Below are 22,303 nucleotides of genomic sequence, written 5' to 3'. Positions count from 1 at the left end.
CCTTGATGAGAGCTTTGCACACTCTTGGCATTCTCTCAACCAGCTTCACCTGGAATGTTTTTCCAACAGTCTTGAAGGAGTTCCCACATATGCTGAGCACTTGTTGGTTGCTTTTCCTTCACTTTATGGTCCAACTCATCCCAAACCATCTCAATTGGGTTGAGGTTGGGTGATTGTGGAGGCCAGGTCATCTGCTGCAGCACTCCATCACTCTCCTTCTTTGTCAAATAGACCTTACACAGCCTGGAGGTGTGTTTGGTCATTGTCCTGTTGATAAACAAATGATAATCCCACTAAGCGCAAACCAGGTGGGATGGCGTATCGCTGCAGAATGCTGTGGTAGCCATGCTGGTTAAGTGTACCTTGAATTCTAAATAAATCACAGAGTTTCACCAGCAAAGCACCCCCACACCTCCTCCTCCATGCTTCACGGTGGGAACCACACATGAAGAGATCGTCCGTTTACCTACTCTGCATCTCACAAATACACAGCGAATGGAACCAAAAATAAAAAAATTGGACTCATCAGACCAAAGGACAGATTTCCACCGGTCTAATGTCCATTGCCTGTTTGCATGGCCCAAGTACGTCTCTTCTTCTTATTGGTGTCCTTTAGTAGTGGTTTCATTGCAACAATTCGACCATGAAGGCCTGATTCACGTAGTGTCCTCTGAACAGTTGATGTTGAGATGTGTTTGTTACTTGAACTCTGTGAAGCATTTATTTGGGCTGCAATCTGGTAAATCTAATGAACCTATTCTCTGCAGCAGAGGTAACTCTGGGTCTTCCTTTTCTGTGGCGGCCCTAATGAGAGCCAGTTTTATCATAGCACTTGATGGTTTTTGCGACTGCACTTGAAGAAACTTCTAAAGTTCTTGAAATGTTCCGGATTGACTGACCTTCATGCCTCAAAGTAATTTGTCTTTCCTTATTTGGGCTGTTTTTGAACTTGGTCTTTTACCAAATAGGGTTATCTTCTGTATACCACCCCTACCTTGTCACAACACAACTGATTGGCTCAACTGCATGAATTTAAATCCATTCCAGGTGACTACCTCATGAAGCTGGTTGAGAGAATAACAAGAGTGTGCAAAGCTCTCATCAAGGTAAAATGTGGCTACTTTGAAGAATCTAAAATCTAAAATCTATTTTGTTTAACACTTTTTTGTTGGTTACTACATGATTCCATGTGTTATTTCATAGTTTTGATGTCTTCACTATTATTCTACAGTGTAGAGAATAGTAAAAATAAAGAAAAACCCTTGAATGAGTAGGTATGTCCAAACTTTTGACTGTTACAATACGTTGTAAACTATCACTCATAGTCTCATTATGGTAGCAACCTCATGATGGGTCAAATAAAAATTTGAGTATCATGCAGTAGCCCGATGCTACATTGAACTGGGTGAATAGAATATGAATGGAAGTCATCCAGTATGCTGTAATAGAAATAAGGCCATGCTCATGCAAAAACAAAATGTCCTCCCTCATCTTTAAACGGCTATGACCGCCACTGTATCCACCATTCGTGTTAAAATGTTGCATGGCCTTACAATGTTCAATAAAGACAACATAACAACCAGGAAACCCTCAGAATGGCGGTTTATGTTTTAAGAAATGTATTTATAGTGGAATAAAAATGACAACATAAGAAAATAAAGCATATAAATTAGCAGCCAAATCCTGCCATCCTACCCAAGGTCTCCCAGTGAAAGTCTGAGTGCTACTTCTTCTACATGACGATTCCTTTTCATTCCAATTCAACTCCCTTTAGCCTTCAAGGTAATTGGCAATCTCATTTCAACTAGGCTTGATTTAATGTCTATGAATATTTTCGTGCATAAAAGTTAGGTGCACAGAATCCCACTAAATCCGGGAGTTCATCCAGCTGACCCCACATTGTCTCAGTTTGCGTCCCAAATGGCACCCCATTCCCTATATAGCGCACACTACTTTTGACCAGAGCAGGTAATAGCAAAAAAGGCACCATTTAGGACGCAATCTCTGTGACCTAGCAAATAGATATTATAGATATCATGCCTGTAGTTGTATGTGCTTGTATGTGGATGTGTGGATGTGTTCCCACAAGTTCAATTTGATGGTTAGGCTGAGGGCTTGTAGAAATAGAGAGCTCCTGGATCCTCCACAGGGAAACCCTGGTTGAGCATTCTGTATTTACACACTTATGACAACAATGTTCCATAAAAGGATTATGTGCATTGACACTATAGCCTCTGTATGATATAACAATGAGCTCTGTACAGCTTATTCTTTACCCCCTCTCTCTGTATCCATAGAAGCTCGAAAACAAACACACTGTACAGAAAACATTTCTCAGAGAATAGTTATACATCAAAAACCAGGACAACGTCACTCACAGGGTAAAACCTCTTGTAAAGCATAAAACAATTTATTTTACGGGTATTCACATTGTATGGAAACATGTCGGACTGGTCTCTAGTGGTAAAATGAACAGACATTTGAGAAGAAATCGAATCCTTTGAAAACAGATGATGATCCCAGATGATGATTTCATTTGTAAAATGAAACTAAGGAATAGAATGGCCCTGCATACCACAAGTAAAGGAATTGTTAAATTACAACACCACATTTGGTATTATTGAGTGACTTTTAATGGGGCATACTTCATATTTGTTGAATGTGGTGACATTGGCTACTAAATTAATTCACTAGTGATTTTCTAGCATTGAAGTGAGAGAACCTTTAAAAAAAGTGGTATTCAAAGTTGGGGTCGCTGCAGTGGGTAGGCAAAATGTAAAAAAAAATGTTTTTTTTACAAAACATTAGCAACACCTTCCTAATACCCTCAATTTGTTGGGGCATGGACTCTACAATGTGTCGAAAGCGTTCCACAGGGATGCTGGCCTATGTTAACTCCAATGCTTCCCACAGTTGTGTCAAGTTGGCTGGATGTCCTTTTAATGGTGGACCATTCTAGCTACACACGGAAAACTGTTGAGCATGAAAAACCCAGCAGCGTTGCAGTTCTTAAAACACTAAACGGTGCGCCTGGCACCTACTACCATACCCCATTCAAAGGCACTTAAATCTTTTGTCTTGCCCATTCACCCTCTGAAGGTCACACATACATAATCCATATCTCAATTGTCTCAAGGCTTAAAAAACCTTCTTTAACCTGTCTCCTCCCCTTCATCCACACTGATTGAAGTGGATTTAACAAGTGACATCAATAAGGGATCATAGATTTCACCTGGATTCACCTGGACAGTCTGTCATGGAAAGAGCAGGTGTTCCTAATGTTTTGTACACTCAATCAGCATGTAGATTTTTTTTAGGAACAAACAATTTAGTGTACAGATTATTGTATGGAACAATATAGAAATGTTTTTGAGAAAGATAATTCGAAAATATAATTTTATTCAGTAAATGTATTTATTGGTTTATTTTTTTATTTTTTTTTATAAGAGATGAAAGTGCAATGAATTGAAGGTTATTTATTGATGTAAAAATGTAAATGTACAGATTTTAAGGTTGTGTCATTAGATTTGAGGTTGGGTCGCGAGAAATTCTCTGGGACAAAAACGAGGTCCCCAGACATTCTGGCGGAAAAAATGGATTCCCCGCTGAAAAAGTTTGAATACCACTGTTCTAAAGAGATCTTTTGCATTTGTGGCCTGCTGGCTCAAGAGATATAGATGAAGGCTTTATGAAAATAGACAACAGTTCTTTCTCCAGTCTCAGATCCTCATTGACCCAGCCGTTTCATTATCATAATTGTACAAATATATGGCCTAGGTTTATCAGCCGCCTACACTAAGGCAGGAGAACGCATATACTATGGGGAATGTTTGACTGACGCGTTGTATAGATGCCTTGAAAAGCAATTTTAGAGATGAATGATATCAACTAAATAGTGGATTCAATTCAAATGCTGAAAGAGTCCATCCAGATTTTAGATTGGATGTGACAAATACAAATGAACCTAACATACCTGGATGCCTCCAATCAAATACTTTGTCAAGATGGCCTGGTTTCAGGCACTCTTGACATATGAGTGGCACACCCCTTGGGCATTGTCAAGGAGACGGATCCATCAAAGCCTAATGTTGACAGACAGGCCACAGTTGTTCACTGTCGCCCACTCATTTTAGTCCATTTAGTAGAAAAGCACAGCCAAAACAGCAAATCTCAAGGACACCACCAGCAACTTATAAAACATCCAGGAAATGAGTAACATTATATGCTACATCGATGAATTTGCGATATGGTACACTGAATAAATCAACTTGAATGAACACACGGAGAAAGAACAGCTTTGCTCCACAAATCAAATCTGGCCTTGATTTCATTACTAGGGTCGTATTCATTAGGGCATGTGATGGAAAACACTTCCATTTTATTTTTGCTAAGTTTCTGAATGGACAAGTTCAAGTAGGCCCTCCCCGTTTCACCCTTTTTGTTCAGTTTGGTGCCTAATTAATACGACCCAGATCTTGCAATGAGGGTCTCTGTTGATGGTTCGAGGGACAGCTTACCCCAAAATTGAAGTTTGTACGCATTGGGAAATCAGTAGGCCTATACCCAATTATTCCCATTAATTTAGGCTCCATATAATTTTTTGCAATGCATATTGCAGAATTTACAAAACAGATGGTGATCCAGGAAAAAATGTCACATAAAAGACTTCAAACCCCTCATACATATGAAAGCGTAAGACAATGTTTAATTTTGGGTGGAGTCTTTAAAAATCAAAGTAAAATTCCTGTAAAAACATTTACGGGAGCATTCAGTTTTAATTGGTTCTGGAATGTGTTGAATTCTTCCCCAATGCCACCATCTCAGTATGACTACCTCTGCAGTGTGACTATCTGCATTGCCTGTGTGTACTGTGTATGTAGTGTCTGTGTGTGTGTGCCCGCATGCCTTTGTGCCTGCATGTGTGAGTGTGTGCATTCCTGCGAGCGTGCATGAGTGTATGGAGCACGCCGCAGAGAGTGGGTCTGGGTCATGTCAAGGCAATAGTGCAGCACGAAGACGAGAGAGTGTTGAACAGATGGAATAGAGAGCACATATTGGGAATAGTGAACCCATATCAATCACTTACAGTATATGGGATTCATATGAGACTGTATACCACAGTGGGCAATGGGAAGAAACTCAAAATGGTGGTATGTTGTGGTATCTAGGGTTAATGACCCGTGATCTGGGGGCAATATCAAGAGACAGGTCCCACACATGAGCAAAGGGAATGAATGATGACTATTTCTGATTACATTGGGGTTCTTTGTGTCTCTGGGCAAATTCTTTGAACGGGAAACTCATTCTCCCCTCCAATCATCAGCATCACACTTGCTGACATGCATTGCTGTCTTTCAGAAATACATCTAAAACATATTTTTGTATAGAATATAATCACTATTATAAAACAAGTCATTGTGTTTGTTTTTATCTTCGGTTCTCTTTGTCGTCGTTGTCTCAAGGCCGTGATGCCCATCGTTCAAGATCAGCTTCTTTTTTTGGCACTTTCACACACAAAAAAAGTATTCAAAGAATGATGCTGCATTGGAAGTCTTTTTCTATGTGTTCTCTGTTTGTAGCCCTGAAAAGGCAATAATGTACACACTCGGGAAAAGAAAACATCGTATCGTCTCAGAGAACAATAGAATGGTAACAATATGATCAATGTCAAGAACACAACAAAAGGAGAAATAATTTAAAAACAGATCAACAATTAGCACAATGAGTGACAGAAAATACTGCATAGTACAAATGCCCCATAACCTGTGTCCTTCACATCCTAGACAGGGCATGGGGCCTTCGAGACAGACAGCCCATACAGAGAGGTTGTGTCCCCTCTCACGGACTTCCTCCGGTAGTCTCTATGGATATGTCCAATTGCAGTTCCATCTCTAAGCCCAGGGCATCATTCCAGAGCTCAAAGATCGCTTCCACGGGTGACGCGCTCAAAATATCCACAGCCAAAGACATCGCCCCAGCCGCTGTCCTCCAACATCAAACGCACCAGGACCAAAGCAGCTCCTGTCACAGTACCACATGACCTTCCCATGATGCTCCCTGTTGCCCCTGTGGAGGGGTGCCTACTGGGTACAGTAGTACAGTGGGTGTGTGGTGGTCTAGGTAGGTAAAGGGGTTGTCTAGGTCAAGGGGGTGCTTCCTTGTTATTCGGGTTCGCTACTGTTGGTCGTTTTCTCCCACTCTATGCTCTCCTCGCTGTGAGTCGGCGAGGCCCCGTGGCTGGGGCCGCCCCCGGGACGCATGCCGCGCAGCCCCTGGAAGCGCCGGCACTCAGGGCAGATGCGGATGTGGCTGCAGCCCCGCGCCACCAGAGCTGCCTCCTGTGCCAGTCTGTGGGAGAAGGGCTCGGAGAGGGGCAGGCCGGCGGCAGCGCCACACAGCTTGCCATTGCTCAAGCTGACAGCAGCAGCCCGCGCCCGGCGCTCCTCCAGGGGTAGGGGGCGAGGACGGAGCATGGTCGTCCCCCGCCGACGCCTCAGCTGTAGGCTGTCCCGGCACAGGACGATCCCCTGGAGCTCCCGTAGCATCTCCTCACACACCGACAGCTGAAACACACACAGGGAGAGAGAGGCCGGGAGATCTCACTGACACACTGCAAGATCAGAGACTGACGGGCAGGCTGAATTTTAAAAAATAAGTATTTTGGGTAATAGACATAATACAACAAAATGTACAATGTGGACCCAGACGATATCACTTGAAAGCATGAATTAAAACGCTTGTTTCCAAAGTGGTCCTCCGACTGACAGACACCATGCAGGACAGCTACACAAATAGGATAGAGTGGGATGTACTGGGCATTTTAGTCTGACAATATCTAACAAAAAGAGCTTAAGATTAAGTTTGTTGGGAAAATATCACAAAAACCTAGGGGTTTCAAGGAAAAATAGACAACTGTACAACATTCTATATGGTACTTGATGGTTAAATACTGACATTGCAAAATGATTCATCCCCCTTAGCGTTTTTCCTATTTTGATGCATTACAACCTGTAATTTAAATGGATTTTATTTGGATTTCATGTAATGGACATACACAAAACAGTCCAAATTGGTGAAGAGAAATAAAAAAAATGTAAAAACGGAGAAGTGGTGGGTGCATATGTATTCAGCCCCTTTTGCTATGAAGCCCCTAAATAAGATCTGGTGCAACCAATTACCTTCGGAAGTCACACAATTAGCTAAATTAAGTCCACCTGTGTGCAATCTGTCACATGATCGGTCACATGATCTCCGAAAATATACACCTGTTCTGAAAGGCCCCAGAGTCTGCAACACCACTAAGCAAGGGGCACCACCAAGCAAGCGGCACCATGAATATAAAGGAGTTATCCAAACAGGTCAGGGACAAAGATCAGGGTTGGGTTATAAAAAAAGATCAAAAACTTTGAACATCCCACGGAGCACCATTAAATCCATTATTAAAAAATTAAAAGACTATGGCACCACAACAAACCTGCCAAGAGGGCCGCCGTGGAGATTGGAGTATCTTGGAGTATCCACAGGGGAGATTGGAGTATCTGTCCATAGGACCACTTTAAGCCGTACACTACACAGAGCTGGGTTTTACGGAAGAGTGGCCAGAGAAAAGCCATTGCTTAATTAAAGAAAAAAAGGCATGTGGGAGACTCCCCAAACATATGGAAGAAGGTACTCTGGTCAGATGAGACAAAAATTTAGCTTTTTGGCCATCAAGGAAATTGCTATTTCTGACACAAACCCAACACCTTTCATCGCCCCGAGAACACCATCCCCACAGCATGATGCTGCCACCACCATGCTTAACTGTGGGGATGGGTTTTTTCATTGGCAGCGACTTAGACACCGGTCAGAATTGAAGGAATGATGGATGGCATTAAATACAGGGAAATCCTTGAGGGAAATCTGTTTCAGTCTTCCAGAGATTTGAGACTGGGATGGAGGTTCACCTTCCAGCAGGACAATGACCCTAAGCATACTGCTAAAGCAACACTCGAGTGGTTTAAGGGGAAACATTTAAATGTCTTGGAATGGCCTAGTCAAAGCCCAGACCTCAATCCAATTGAGTATCTGTAGTATGACTGAAATATTGCTGTACACCAGTGGAACCCATCCAACTTGAAGGAGCTGGAGCAGATTTGCCTTGAAGAATCGGCAAAAATCCCAATGGCTAGATGTTCCAAGCTTATAGAGACATACCCCAAGAAACTTGCAGATGTAATTGCTGCAAAATGTGGCTCTACAAAGTATTGACTTTTGGGGGGTGAATAGTTATGCACGCTCAAGTTCAGTGTTTTTGTCTTATTTGTTGTTTGTTTCACAATAAAAAATATTTTGCATCTTCAAAGTGGTAGGCATGTTGTGTAAATCAAATGATACAACCCCCCCAAAAATCAAATTTAATTCCAGGTTGTAAGGCAACAAAATAAGAAAAATGCCAAGGGGGTGAATACTTTCGCAAGCCACTGTATATTCAAAAGTATGTGGACACACATTCAAATGAGTGGATTTAGCAATTTCAGCCACAGACATGCAATCTCCATAGACAAACATTGGCAGTAGAATGGCCTTACTGAAGCGCTCAGTGACTTTTAACGTGGCACTGTCATAGGATGCCACCTTTCCAAGTCAGTTCGTCAAATGTATGCCCTGCTAGAGCTACCCCTGTCAACTGTAAGTGCTGTTATTGTTAAGTGGCAACAACGGCCCAGCCGCGAAGTGGTAGGCCACACAAGCTCACAGAACGGGACCGCCGAGTGAAAGTAGTGTGTAAGAATCGTCTGTCCTTGGTTGCAACACTCACTACCTAGTTCCAAATTGCCTCTGGCAGCACAGTCAGCACAATAACAGTTTGTCAGGAGCTTCATGAAATAGGCTTCCATGGCTGAGCATCCGCACGCAAGACTATGATCACCATGTGCAATGCCAAGTGTCGGCTGGAGTAGTGTAAAGCTCACCACCATTGGATTCTGAAGCAGTGGAAATGCGTTCTACGAAGTCATGAATCACTCTTCACCATCTGGCAGTCTGACGGACAAATCTAGGTTTGGCGGATGCCAGGAGATGGCTACCTGACCCAATGCATAATGCCGACTGTAAAGTTTGGTGGAGGAGGAATAATGGTCTGGGCCTGCTTTTCATACGTTGGGCTATGCCCCTTAGTTCCATGAAGGGAAATCTTAACGTTACAGCATACAATGAAATTCTAGACGATTCTGTGCTGCCAACATTTTGGGAACAGTTTGGGGAAGGCCCTTTCCTGTTGCAGCACAATGCCCCCGTGCACAAAGCGAGGTCCGTGTGGAAGAACTTGACTGGCCTGCACAGAGCCCTGACCTCAATCCCATCGAACACCTTTGGGATGAATTGGAACGCCGACTGCGGGCCTAATCACCCAACATCAGTGCCCAACCTCACTAATGCTCGTGGCTGAATGAAAGAAAGTCCCTGCAGCAATGTTCCAACATCTAGAGGAAAGCCTTCCCAGAAGAGTGGTGGCTGTTATAGCAGCAAAGTGGGGACCAACTCCATATTAATGCCCACGATTTTGGAAAGAGATGTTCGACGAGCAGGTGTCCACATACTTTTGGTAATGTAGTGTATTCCTTTCGCATTCTTATATATTATATGAAATTATTGTGAAATACTGGTTACATTATACATTTTTCCATTCTCATCCTCGTAACATAAGACAAATCCCTGCCCTGCATTTCCCTTATTGCGTTAAATGTGTGTGCTGGTTTGCCCGTCTCCTCTCTGTCTTCCTCTCCCAATGATATCACACAGTGTCAGTGTGGACTAGACAGGGCGAGGAGAACAGGCATGATAATCCACACATCACAGTTAGCTGTAGTCACACAGTACATCTTTCTAACTGTGTTGGCCATGGCATCTCCCTTTGTGCAATGTAATAGAAGGGAACAAGCTTACAGAGGCATTGCGTGGGCTATGAGCCATGCCATTATAACTGACAAAAATCAAACAAGCCATTCCAGATACGCACTTAGATAGATAGATTGTGCGCACACACACTAATTTGATTGTTTCCTAGTCCCCCAAAAAAATAAGTCAGGTGGCATGGGCTTTTCTGTACACAGGCTGGTTTATTTAGATATATATTTTTTTATATCACAGTGTTGTATCGGGAACAATTGAAAACAGTCATATTTCATAAAGAAAAACATCACAGAAAAATACAGCAGAAACTGAAATTAAATCATTTCCAAACCATGAAACTACGTCTCGTTCAAAAATGAATTCAAAGCGGGCTGATTTGAGGTTGTTCAAGAATAAAAGCACAGCATTTACAGTCACATTCACTACCAGTGGAGACAGCTGAGGTCTACTACATAAAGGCATGCAGATAGATAGTGTATGTGAGGTATTATCTTTGGCAGAGGTCTCAGAGGCAAATAAAAGGAATGGCGCACACTTGGCAAGGGGCTGGCAGGGATAGGAAGCTATGTGCTTCACCCTGTGTGAGGCAGCATAGTGGGGCTCGTGGGGCTTGCTGCTTCTGGAGTTGAGCTGGGTCTGGGAGAAGAGCGCATCAGGGCGGGGAGAGGGAGACAAAGCAGATGCAGGTAAAATAGCCCTCTCTCACCTCTGTTCCGGGCGTCTGCCGCAGAAACCACATAAACTCCAGCACCGCCATGAAGATGGCCACCAGGAGACCGCACACCAGCACCACGAAGATACCGCCTATGTTTTCCATGCCTAGTCCTGGGAGGGAGGGAGAGAGGGAGAGAGCGAGGGCGAGAGACAGAGAGAAAGAAAGAAAGAGAGAGAGGGAAAGAGATTCAAAAAAATAAAAACCCAGAAATACCTTATTTAGATAAGTATTCAGTCCCTTTGCTATGAGACCCGAAACTGAGCTCTGGTGCATTCTGTTTCCATTGGTCATCCTTGAGATATTTCTACAACTTGGAGTCCAACTGTGGTAAATTCAATTGATTGGACATTATTTGAAAAGGCATCACACCTGTCTATATAAGTTCCCACAATTGACAGTGCATGTCAGAGCAAAAACCAAGTCATGAGGTCAAAGGAATTGTCCATAGAGCTCCGAGACAGGATTGTGTCGAGGCACAGATCTGGGAAGGGGTACCAAAACATGTCTGCAGCATTGTAGGTCCCTAACAACACAGTGGCCTTAATCATTCTTAAATGGAAGAAGTTTGGAACCACCAAGACTCTTCCTAGAGCTGGCTGCCCGGACAAACTGAGCAATTGGGGGAGAATGGGCTTGGTCAGGGAGGTAACCAAGAACCCAATGGTCACTCTGACAGAGTATCACAGTTCCTCTGTGGAGATGGGAGAACCTTCCAGAAGGACAGCCATCTCTGCAGCACTCCACCAATCAGGCCCAGATGTGCAGCAACGCTCCCCATGAAACCTGACAGAGCTTGAGAGAATCTGCAGAGATTGGGAGAAACTCTCCAAATACAGGTTTGCCAAGCTTGGACCGTCATACCTAAGAAGACTCGAGGCTGTAATCGCTGCCAAAGGTGCTTCAACAAAGTACTGAGTAAAGGGCCTGCATACTTACAGTATGAGACAAAAGTCTGGACACACCTACTCATTCAAGGGTTTTTCTTTATTTTACTATTTTCTACATTGTAAAATAATAGTGAAGACATCAAAACTATGAAACAACACATATGGAATCATGTAGAAATGCAAAAGTGTTAAACAAATCAAATTATTCAAAGTAGCCACCCTTTGCCTTGATGACAGCTTTGCACACTCTTGGCATTCTCAATCTCAACCAGCTTAATGAGGTAGACATCTGGAACGTATTTCAATTAACAGCTGTGCCTTGTTAAAAGTTAATTTGTGGTATTTCTTTCTTAATGTGTTTGAGCCAATCGGTTGTGTTGTTACAAGTTAGGGGTGGTATGCAAAAGATGGTACATCTATTTGGTAAAATACCAAGTCCATATTATGGCAAGAACAGCTCAAATAAGCAAAGAGAAATGACAGTCCATCATTACTTTAAGACTTGAAGGTCAGTCATTTCAAGAACTTTGAAAGTTTCTTCAAGTGTAGTCGCAAAAACCATCAAGCACTATGTTGAAACTGGCTCTCATGAGGACCACCACAGGAAAGGAAGACCCAGAGTTACCTCTGCTGCAGAGGATACGTTCATTAGAGTTACCAGCCTCAGAAATGGCAGCCTAAATGAATGCTTCAGAGTTCAAGCAACAGAAACATCTCAACATCAACTGTTCAGAGGAGACTGCGTGAATCAGGCCTTCATGGTTGAAATGCTGCAAAGAAACCACTACTGAAGGACACCAATAATAAGAAGAGACTTGCTTATGCCAATAAACATGAGCAATGGACATTAGACCGGTGGAAATCTGTCCTTTGGTCAGATGAGTCCAATTTTAAGATTTTTGGTTCCAACCTCCATGTCTTTGTGAGACGCAGAGTAGGTGAACGAATGATCTCCACATGTGTGGTTCCCACCATGAAGCATGGAGGAGGAGTGATGGTGTGGGGGTGATTTATTTGAATTCACATAACCAGCATGGCTACCACAGCATTCTGCAGTGATACGCCATCCAATCTGGTTTGCGCTTTGAAAGGCCATCATTTGTTTTTCAACAGAACAATAACCCAACACACCTCCAGGCTGTGTATGGCCTATTTGACCAAGAAGAAGAGTGATGGAGTGCTGCAGCAGATGACCTGGCCTCTACAATCACCTGACCTCGACCCAATTGAGATGGTTTGGGAAGAGTTGGACAGCAGAGTGAAGGAAAAGCAGCCAACAAGTGCTCAGCATATGTGGGAACTCCTTCGAGACTGTTGGAAAAGCACTCCAGGTGAAGCTGGTTGAGAGAATGCCAAGAGTGTACAAAGCTGTCATCAAGGCAAAGGGTGGCTACTTTGAGGAATCTAAAATCTAAAATATATTTGGATTTGTTTAACACTTTTTTGTTTACTACATGATTCCATATTTGTTATTTCATAGTTTTGATGTCTTCACTATTATTCTGAAATTTAGAAAAAAGTAAAAATAAAGAAAAATCCTTAAATGGTTAGGTGTGTCCAAACTTTTGACTGGTATTGTATGTAAATGTGATATTTCATTTTTTTTGTTTTGCTTTGTCATTATGGGCTATTATGTGTAGATTGAGCGGGGGGAAAACTATTTAATCTATTTAAGAATAAGGCTGTAACAAAATGTGGAAAAAGTCAAGGGCTCTTGAATACTTTCCCAAATGCACTGTATATACATACACATGCCCATGCCCCCACACACACATACACACTTTATTTGAATCCATCAATCAAATTTACAAAAAATGGATCCAAACATTTCAAAGGTCCCTGTATGTATGGCACTCAAGGGTACAGAAAGCACCTCCTCCAGACAGTGAGGCTGCCCACGACAGCTGAAACAAAGCAGTAACTAGCCAATTGCTGTGCCCTAGAAAAATTAGGCCCACAATCTGGAGGCCACGCAATGCAATCCTGTGTACGTGACTGCCAAATATCAGCGCCACCACCTTGCACCTACACCCGAGTCTGTCCAAGCGTGCCACGAGGGGCTGGGATTTAAGCACGCACGCACGCCCACACACCACAGTCAGCATCACAGTGACCCTGACACTTAACCAGTCTAAATAGGGTGAGTAAGATGAAAGGGGGAGGACAAGGGGGAAGGATGGATGGCTAGAGAGAGAATGAAAGATGGAGGGGTAAAGGCACCTTTGGCACGGTGATCCTCCTCCTTTGGACACTTGCCACCATCCCACCATTTCCTCTTCAGGATCTCTAGACGGTTGTCTTCTTGCAGCTTGAGGATGGCAAGGTCAAACTCATCCCGGTACACTGACCCTGAGGAGGAACAGCCGAATGCACAGAGGGTCACAGCCCTGCAAAGACCATCTCGTCAATGAGTGAACATATATTTCAATTCCTGGAAAGTTTCCTGTAGCATGTGTTTTTATGCATTATGATGATGAGTGCAGTTTACAAGAAGTGCTAGTCTATATATGTGAGTGTGTCAACGTAACCTTCCTATGACCTATGATTTGCATATCCCACACTGTATTCTGAGGCAGTGTTTCTCAAATTGAATAAATACTGGTAAGTGGTAAGGCTAGGGGTTTCCGAGGACCGGTTTGGGTAACACTTTTCAAGGACAAAGACCAACGCATTTGTTGGTTTGACTTTGAACAATGAAATATAGATTATTCAAGCAAACTCCTAGCCTTACCACTTAAGAGGTGAGGTTACAATTGATACTCTCTCCTCCTGCCCATCCACCCCTCCTTCTCCTCCATCCCCTTCTCACCACTTACCCACTGGCATGCCGATGCCATAGCCCTTGGTGTCCAGCAAACCTCCTATCTGGGTGAGGTTACAGTTGCGCTGCCGGTAGTACTCGTTCATGGTGCTCTCTAGCAGGTAGGCATAGTTGGAGTTGACCACGCGGGCGATGCCCTCCTCCGTGCTCTTCACAAACACACTGGGCTGCTTGGAGTGCATGAAGTTCCACATGCGCTGGTACGTCTGGTAGCGCGAGTTCTATGATGTAGGGGGACATGTCATAGAAGCACGGTCAGATTTCAATTGTTACATTTTTTATTGAACCTTTATTTAACTAGGCAAGTCGGTTAAATAGTCACTTATTTACAATGACGGCCTACTCCAGCCAAATCCGGACGATGCTGGGCCAATTGTGCTCCGCCGTTATGGGACTCCCAATCACATCCGGATGTGATACAGCCTGGATTCAAACCAGGTACTATAGTGACACCTCTTGCACTGAGATGCAGTACCTTAGACTGCTGTGCCACTCGGGATCCCAATATGGTCTGATCTGAGGGCTGAGGGCATGCTTTGAGCTCTGGAGCACAGAAGAGGCCTCATTGGAATCTAAAGGAGAGAGAGGAGCTCCCTCTCTCTCTGATTCTCCCTCTCTCTTTCTGTCTTTGTCTCTGTCTTTCTCTCTTGGTCCCTCTCTCTGTCTCTCTCTGTCTTTCTCTCCCCCTCTCTCTTTCTCTTTGAAAGGTGAAACCCTGCTTTGTGGCCAACTACATAGACAGACAGGGAAAGTCAGTGGCTGACCCACACTGCCTATCTCTCCAGGTGCAGCACTGAGCTTTCCTTCAGGGGGAAGAGGATATTGACAATCAGACAGGAAACAGATAAGTCATGGTCAGTGGAGACGGAGAAGAGGGGGACAGACAGTGAGGTGACAGGGTCTAAGATAAGATCAGTGACAGGTCATCTATTATGGTGGAGGGGGCCGTGTGTGTGGTATGTGTGTGTGCCCTTCACCTGGAAGAAGGTCATGGTGGAGCCCCCGTGCATGGTGCCATACTCGATGGCCGTCTGGTCAGCCAGGTCGTCCACTGACTCAATGGGCACCTCCATCCTCTGGACAGTGAGGAAGGCAGCCAGGTTGGCCGTGTAGGACGAGATGATGATCAGGGTGAACGCCCACCTGGAGGGACAGCGGGAGCAGCAGTCAGACGTACCGACTGGGACCAGCTCAGAGGTACAGTATCAGCTATAGACTCACACAGACTACCTCAGTATCTACCAGGTATAATGTGCCTTCTGTCACCCTGAAGATGGCACAGTGACGCTGAAACGTTGGTGTTTTCTTACCCAATAAATGAATGTTAAGGTTATACATATACAGTGTGCTACTCTTTGTTTTATAGCTTACCAGGTATAGACTCACACACAGACTATCTCGGCGGCACGGTATCAGGTATAGTATCAGACGCTGCGTTTACCATGACCACGTGCCCTGAATAGGAAATACTCAGGGCCAAGATGGCAGGCTAATTGGAGCAGCGGCACACAAATTACATGATCAAAATGTTACTTTGATATCCCTGAAACCGCAGTAGAGAGGTCAAAGGCCACGGGCTACAAGTACGGTTCAGGTCTGCAAGGTAGCGTGGAAGCTTCGAGACGGATACATATGCAGTATGCATACAAGTGTCTAAGTGTGACTGAGTGAGTACACTATTACCCTTTTCCACACTACTGCGCCAAACCGAGCGGGACCTTGGTTATACATCCACCATAGTTGCTGGAACTGTGCTGGGAAGGACAAAGTGAGAATCATTTTTTATTGTACTCACCATACTCCACTGACGCAGCGTGTGGAGAGGGCGCGGGGGGCGATGGTGGACCCCTGCTGCATGAACCCCCCCACGGGGAACCAGAAACTGTTGCCCAGCGAGTATTGGTTGATGAGGAGGTTACAGCGCCCCTTCAAGCAGGGGTGGGGATTGTACCACTCGTAGGGGGTGAGTCTAAACAGACACGCAGACACACAGACATGAACGCAGGCACACAGTGAGAGAAATTAGAGGGGGGAAACAACAACTGAAACAGTCAGCGAAGCACAAAGTAATCTTGAATCCCATGAGGTGGTGTAACGTGGTTTTTAGTCCCCCTGGGTCAGCTGGTATACGCTCCCATACACCTGCTGCAGTCTGCTGTGAGCAGACCATTGAGCTGCCATGACAGCTTCCGGTATATTACTGTGTTTGTAGGATGATCCAAGTTCTAAAAACCTGTAATTAATTTAAAGCATGCTTCGACCACAGGCAAATCTTCAAGGGGAAAACACAATGCAGTACAAGGGGAACACTGTATTTAGCTTCCTTCAACATACAAATGAGTAAAGAATAATTGACCTTTGGCAACCCCTCCTCTCAGAATGTCTCATTACAGCTGTTGTCGCTGTTACTTTTCAGTGGGAGGTTGTTTTCTTGTATTGTTGCTTTTTAAATGTACCAAATGTTTCTTTCAGGTACAGTCACATGACATCAACATGTAATCAAGATGGTTCCACTTCCATCAACTTGAGAAAGGTGCCCCCCCCACACTATTTTTTCACAGAAATGAAATGACTTATTTACACAATAAATACATACATACATTATGACATCAAGGGGTTGTGGCATGCTACCCAAATAATCTCTCCTTCCTCCTGAAGTGTGCACTCGTTCACTACTCCATGGGCTATAGGGAATTCCCATATACCAGTCATTTCCTTTCAAATCCATGAACAAGTGCACAACTCGGGAGAAAGGAGAGACTATTGGGACGCAACACATAGTGCAGAGTTGTACTGAATACGACACGTCAGTTCCTCCAAAGCACCAGCAGATGTCAATGTGGAGCTGAGAGGAGTTGGAGGACACACCTGGCAACCAGAAAGAGCACACAGCTGACTGCCAGGTAGGCTAGCAGCATGAAGAGCCACACCCCAGGGGAGAAAGGGTCTAGGAAGGAGAAGTAGCCAGGTCTGCGCCCCTACAACACACACACACACACGGAGAGAGAGGTGGTAAGCTGCATTACATATACACAGATACACCCTAAACCAATACATCTGTATGACCAAGGGTTCCTGTGTTTTCTCGGACTGAGACTCCGAGACATGGAGCTATATGCCTCAGGTCTAGATTTACTACTGGGAGATTTATCAGCCTGAGCTTTGTATAGAGCTAATTCATACTGCTTAATTATCTAGCACCGATGGCCATTGTCCACACAATGAAACCAATTATGTCTGAAATAGAGCTGTGGGAAAATGCATGGTTGAATTTGACTGCAGAAGGCCAGCGCAGTAGCTAGGGGCAATTACATTATCTTCAATGGAGATGGAGAAACTCAAAGCAGTCCAGTCCATCAAAGACAAGAACTGTAAGGAAGGACCTGGTGTTTTTAGGGGCAACAGCACAGCTATGTAGGTTATCGGATTAACTTTAAGTGATCAAACAGCTTATTGTAAGAGTAGGCCTATTCTTATGACATATTCTTAACACAGTGAGGCCACATTTGATATGTAACATGTATCATCAATTCACCAAAATGACAATCCCCTTGATAATAAGCCATACAACATACATCCAATACAAATGCCCCCCCCCCCCTAAAAAAAATATTTTGTGTGCGGCGAGCGGATAGGATTTAAAGGTCAAAAACCATTCTAAATGATGAATTAATGCGTAATTAGGCCTGGATGAGGCCGGATATTCATTAATGTGTCTGTAATCACTCCCATATTAGTGTAATTGAGCAACATAGGAGTGGAGCTGGAGATTTCTAATTACAGTAGGGAGAATTAGGACTGTCTGAAGAGCCTAATGCTACCAGCTGATGGTGGCCTGCCTTCTGAAAATGATCCATTTATGGTGCCAGCATCAATGTATTGTCTGATAAGGGACTCTGTAATGGTACTCAAACTGGTCAGAGGCCATTATAGTGTCAGAGAGAGTCTTGAAAGGAGAAAGGGTAGTGTGTGTGAATCTTCTTCGAGGATGTGACCGCCAGGTTCAAACCCGGGTCTCCTAAGACAAGACTGTCTTAGCCCACTGAGTTAACGCCGAGGCATTGTAAAACCACCTCCGTTACAAAGGCAGGACGTACAGTAAAACGTCATGCCTATAACAGCGCAATGCAGCGACAACTCCTGCAAAATAAGAAACCACACGGCAAAAAGTAACTAGGTGAGGGTTGTGCTGACACGATCCAATCTGGTGCCAAGTGAAGTGAGCGTTTTGTTTACAGCGCTACTCCATTTAATTCCCTGTTTAGTTGCCACTAAGAGACCATTAAGAAAGAGCAGAGCTGTTGAGGAAGCAGCATAACACCAGCAGATGGTGTAGTGAAAAGATCAGAGAGAGAGAGAGAGAGGGATGGATGGAGGGGGAGAGAGAGAGAGAGAGAGAGAGAGAGGTAGAGAGAGAGGACATGCTGTTCACTAATCTCTACTGTGATATGAATGTTTAAGGAGGTAGAGAGGGCATTGGGCTGTGTGATATACAATAACACTATGAAGTGAGCTCAACTTTCAAGAAGTAACGTTGGTACATAAGAACAAAAACATAGCTACAACTGAAGTAATGGAAAAAGTTGCCTAGGAGAATCAAAAATGTCAAAGGGACTGATAAGGCGAAGGTCTGTGTGACCAAACTATAGTTTTATGATGTTACACCTTGAAAGTGATACAGTAGTGTGTTTGTATTCTCTTGGCATTCCTATCACATATGGCTCGGCCAACCATTCTATTTACTTGTGTAAAGCCACTGAGCATGTTCTCCTCTCGTCCTGTATTTAACAGTAGCTCATTCTCCGTGGCCCTCTAGACATCTCAGCAAAGTAGTGCTAAAAGCCTTTAACAAGCAGCTCAACCGGGCAGTTGAGCTAATGTTGACAACCAATTCTACATTCAATTAAACGTATTCATTTTGTTTGGCATATTCTTTTAGTTAAAGGATCATGTGGTTTTCATTATCGGACTGAAACACCCATTCAAATATGGCTGAAAACCAGGAAGTGAATGTGAGCAAAATGAATTTGAATATTCATATTTTGACACAAATATGTATATAAAGTCAATTAATGTATCATCTTTTTATGATGTAAAAAGTCTATGCAAATTCTAAGACAAATTGAATTTACTCTAATGTTTGCTATGCATTATTTATCGAAGTTTATGTCATGCAAACAAAAATTAGCAATTTATGGCCTATATTGAGGCTAAATGCACATCTTTTGCAGAACAATACTTTTCCTGATATGTTTTTCTTGGTGTGCCAGTTAAAGGGTTAAGTTGTTAACATGTTATTCTGTGTGTGTGTGTGTGTACTGGGTGATGGAGGGAGGGAGGTAGGTAGAGTTTATTTCTTCTCAAATAGGAGAGAGAGCCCCCTCATGCTGTCAGGAAGCTCTCTGAGGTGCCAGTCATCCGCACTGATCTGTAGTCAAGGTGGGCATCACGACCGGTGAAGGCAGCTACGAAAACAACGGGGATTTTTGGGGTAAAACTTTACTTGAAGCCTGCACGTATACTGGTTTATTACTTGTTATATGCAAGTATGCGCCTATGATTTATTAAGCGGATTATAATATGTAATGGCTCAATTCTATCCCCCAGGACTGTTACCACTTGACTACGGGCTCTGCACTGTACAACAGGTCTCTGACTGTATTCATGGCTGTATCCACGCATGCATGGCACTCTGACTGGATAGGAAGGTCTTTATTGGACATGAGCCTTTATAGAGTGTAATTATCATCATCATCCCATCAAATGGAGAACCGGGGGAGGCGCCGGTTGTGACAACTGCCTCATTGCCCGTGTTTGTTTTACAAGCAAATCCAAACAATCAGAAATGAAGCGTTAAACAAACCCCTCTCCCCGTGGGCACCACTTTGTGTTAAGTGGCGGGATATAAGACCTTTAGCACGGAGTTTCTAAACCCAGAGGCGCAACATCGCGAGACTTCCGGGAACGCTTAGGAAGCAGACCAGGCTGGGGTTTGAGAAGCCAAAGAGAGAAGTAAAAACTTCATCCTTAGCTGTTACATTTCTCAAAATCTAATGGCACAACCTAGGATTCGAGCCAATGTCTTAAGTAGTTGAACTTGTTATTACTCCAACCTCTTGAAAGCGACAAACTGACACGTTTTCATTTTTGTCAAAAACAACTTTATATCAAAGGAATGCCTTTTGATTTGACGGCCAGCACAAGTGCAGTTCGAAACGGGACGACCGTTAGACCTGATGACGTGTTTCTGCGCGTGAGCTTAGCTAGCCAATGTCCACATGACAATGTCCACATGACAATGTCCACATGACAATGTCCACATGACAATGTTCACATGACAATGTTCACATGACAATGTCCACATGACAATGTCCACATGACATTGCCTACAAGTGTGATCGGGGATTTCTATTGGAGAAGCAGTTTCTTCCTATCTTCATACTGTACTGTCTTTGCCTTTAGTGAGCGAGGTCACGTTCAAGGATTTCACCAACATGTCTTCCTCCCTCCCCTCATTGTCATTCCCCAAGCATTCAACCTGGGAGGGAGGTGTGACTGCACTACAGAAACACACGGCGTGAAGGAGAGTAACCCGTTTTTTTTTCAAACACCAGCCCCCTTGAGAGATGCATGCCTATTTGTGGTCCGCCACTCACATCGCTGTTATTACGGTCTCTGTGACTACGGAGGTGGAGGTGTTCTGTTTATGTGGTGGGGGGGGGCTGCTGATTGGCCTGCCGTCCCAGATTCCCTCAGTGCTCTCTCTCGCAGGATGTCTGGGGCAGCTGAGAGGGAGAGGGCAGGCGGGGAAGATGGAGGTTGGGGCGAGATTGGAGGGGGACAGACACACACAATCAGGATCCCAGTGCCACACTCCCACAGGGCAGCTTGTGACACCACTCCCCTCTATACCAACCCTCTAATTAACTTGTGGGTCTAATTAGGTTTCTAATCTCCATACGCAACCCTCAATACTCTTTCTCTCCCTCTCTCTCCATTTCTCTCTTTTGATCTCTCTGTCTGTTTCTGTCTTTATTACTACTACTAGGAAGGAGGGACTGGTGGAAAGATGTGCTCAGAACATAGAAGTAGGGGATTATGAGAAAGGGTGTTTGATGAAACAAGTGTACAGATTGGTGGAGTGGTCTGTCTCGGAGTATACTCCAACATGGAGACATGAAGGACTCGAAGGGTAATCAAAAGAGGACCATCCCAAAACACTTTATAAAACCAGTATTTTTCAGAATTTTCAAGATAAGCAAAAAGAGATTAAGAACACACACACACACACACACACACACACACACACACACACACACACACACAGTTGGGGTGCACTGTGGACAGAAAGAGATTAAACAGTAGTAGGCAGGGCCAGACTAACGCATTTGGGGCCCCGGGACATCTACCTCCAGGGGCACATGCATGCCCATTCGGTAATCCGGCCCTGGTATTAGGCCAATTCTACAGCCATGCAGCAGGTAATTAAACCTCAACGGGCTTCTGTATTTTTCTCCATTTTCCATTGTTATTGACCAGGCTGAGAATTTCAATTAAAGTCTGAAATAAGTAGCGGGGCCCTTGTAGAAATCACAGCATCAGAAATCAATAGCTAGTGGATTAAACCTAAACAAGTGCAGTCACAGAAATTCTAATATTGAATGGTGGCGCTGGATCCTGTGGAGACCTAAGAGATTGCCAAGGGGCGCTGGGAGGGAGTGAATCCTGGGTAGAGAGATGAAGAGAGAAGGAGACACCAGGGACGGGTACTGTGTAAAGACTCCAGACAGATAGACAGAGAGTCAAGAATGAAATCAGTGCAGCAGACTCTCACTCTTTGTAGTTAGTTTCTTCCGCCCTTCACTCCTGACCTTAAGCGGTCGAGGCTCCACATCTCTCTCTCTGCCAGTTATGCTCTTCATCCCCTCCCTCTATCCTTCCCCCTCCCTGTCCCTCTTGTCTGTGCCCGCCTGGTTAGGACAGTGG

The 22,303-nt window shown here is 44.1% G+C and overlaps 1 protein-coding gene across 1 annotated transcript in view; it reads right to left on the bottom strand.

The window, feature by feature from the left end:
• Nucleotides 1–1,585: 1,585 nt before the first annotated feature.
• LOC115141494 (glutamate receptor ionotropic, kainate 4-like) overlaps nucleotides 1,586–22,303 on the bottom strand; it is a 209,416-nt gene continuing 188,698 nt past the window's right edge. Inside the window, exons 13-19 of the mRNA XM_029680400.2 lie at nucleotides 17,186–17,295; nucleotides 16,113–16,286; nucleotides 15,295–15,460; nucleotides 14,313–14,538; nucleotides 13,717–13,845; nucleotides 10,601–10,719; nucleotides 1,586–6,563 (exon numbers count right to left, since the gene is read on the bottom strand). Of these exons, the coding sequence (XP_029536260.1) occupies nucleotides 6,162–6,563; nucleotides 10,601–10,719; nucleotides 13,717–13,845; nucleotides 14,313–14,538; nucleotides 15,295–15,460; nucleotides 16,113–16,286; nucleotides 17,186–17,295 (1,326 nt within the window). The 3' untranslated portion in view covers nucleotides 1,586–6,161. The remainder of the gene's footprint in view (nucleotides 6,564–10,600; nucleotides 10,720–13,716; nucleotides 13,846–14,312; nucleotides 14,539–15,294; nucleotides 15,461–16,112; nucleotides 16,287–17,185; nucleotides 17,296–22,303) is intronic.

The sequence above is a fragment of the Oncorhynchus nerka genome, linkage group LG14 (genome assembly GCF_034236695.1).
Source record: "Oncorhynchus nerka isolate Pitt River linkage group LG14, Oner_Uvic_2.0, whole genome shotgun sequence".
Lineage (NCBI taxonomy): Eukaryota > Metazoa > Chordata > Actinopteri > Salmoniformes > Salmonidae > Oncorhynchus > Oncorhynchus nerka.
This window is presented reverse-complemented; position numbering and strand designations above follow the sequence as displayed.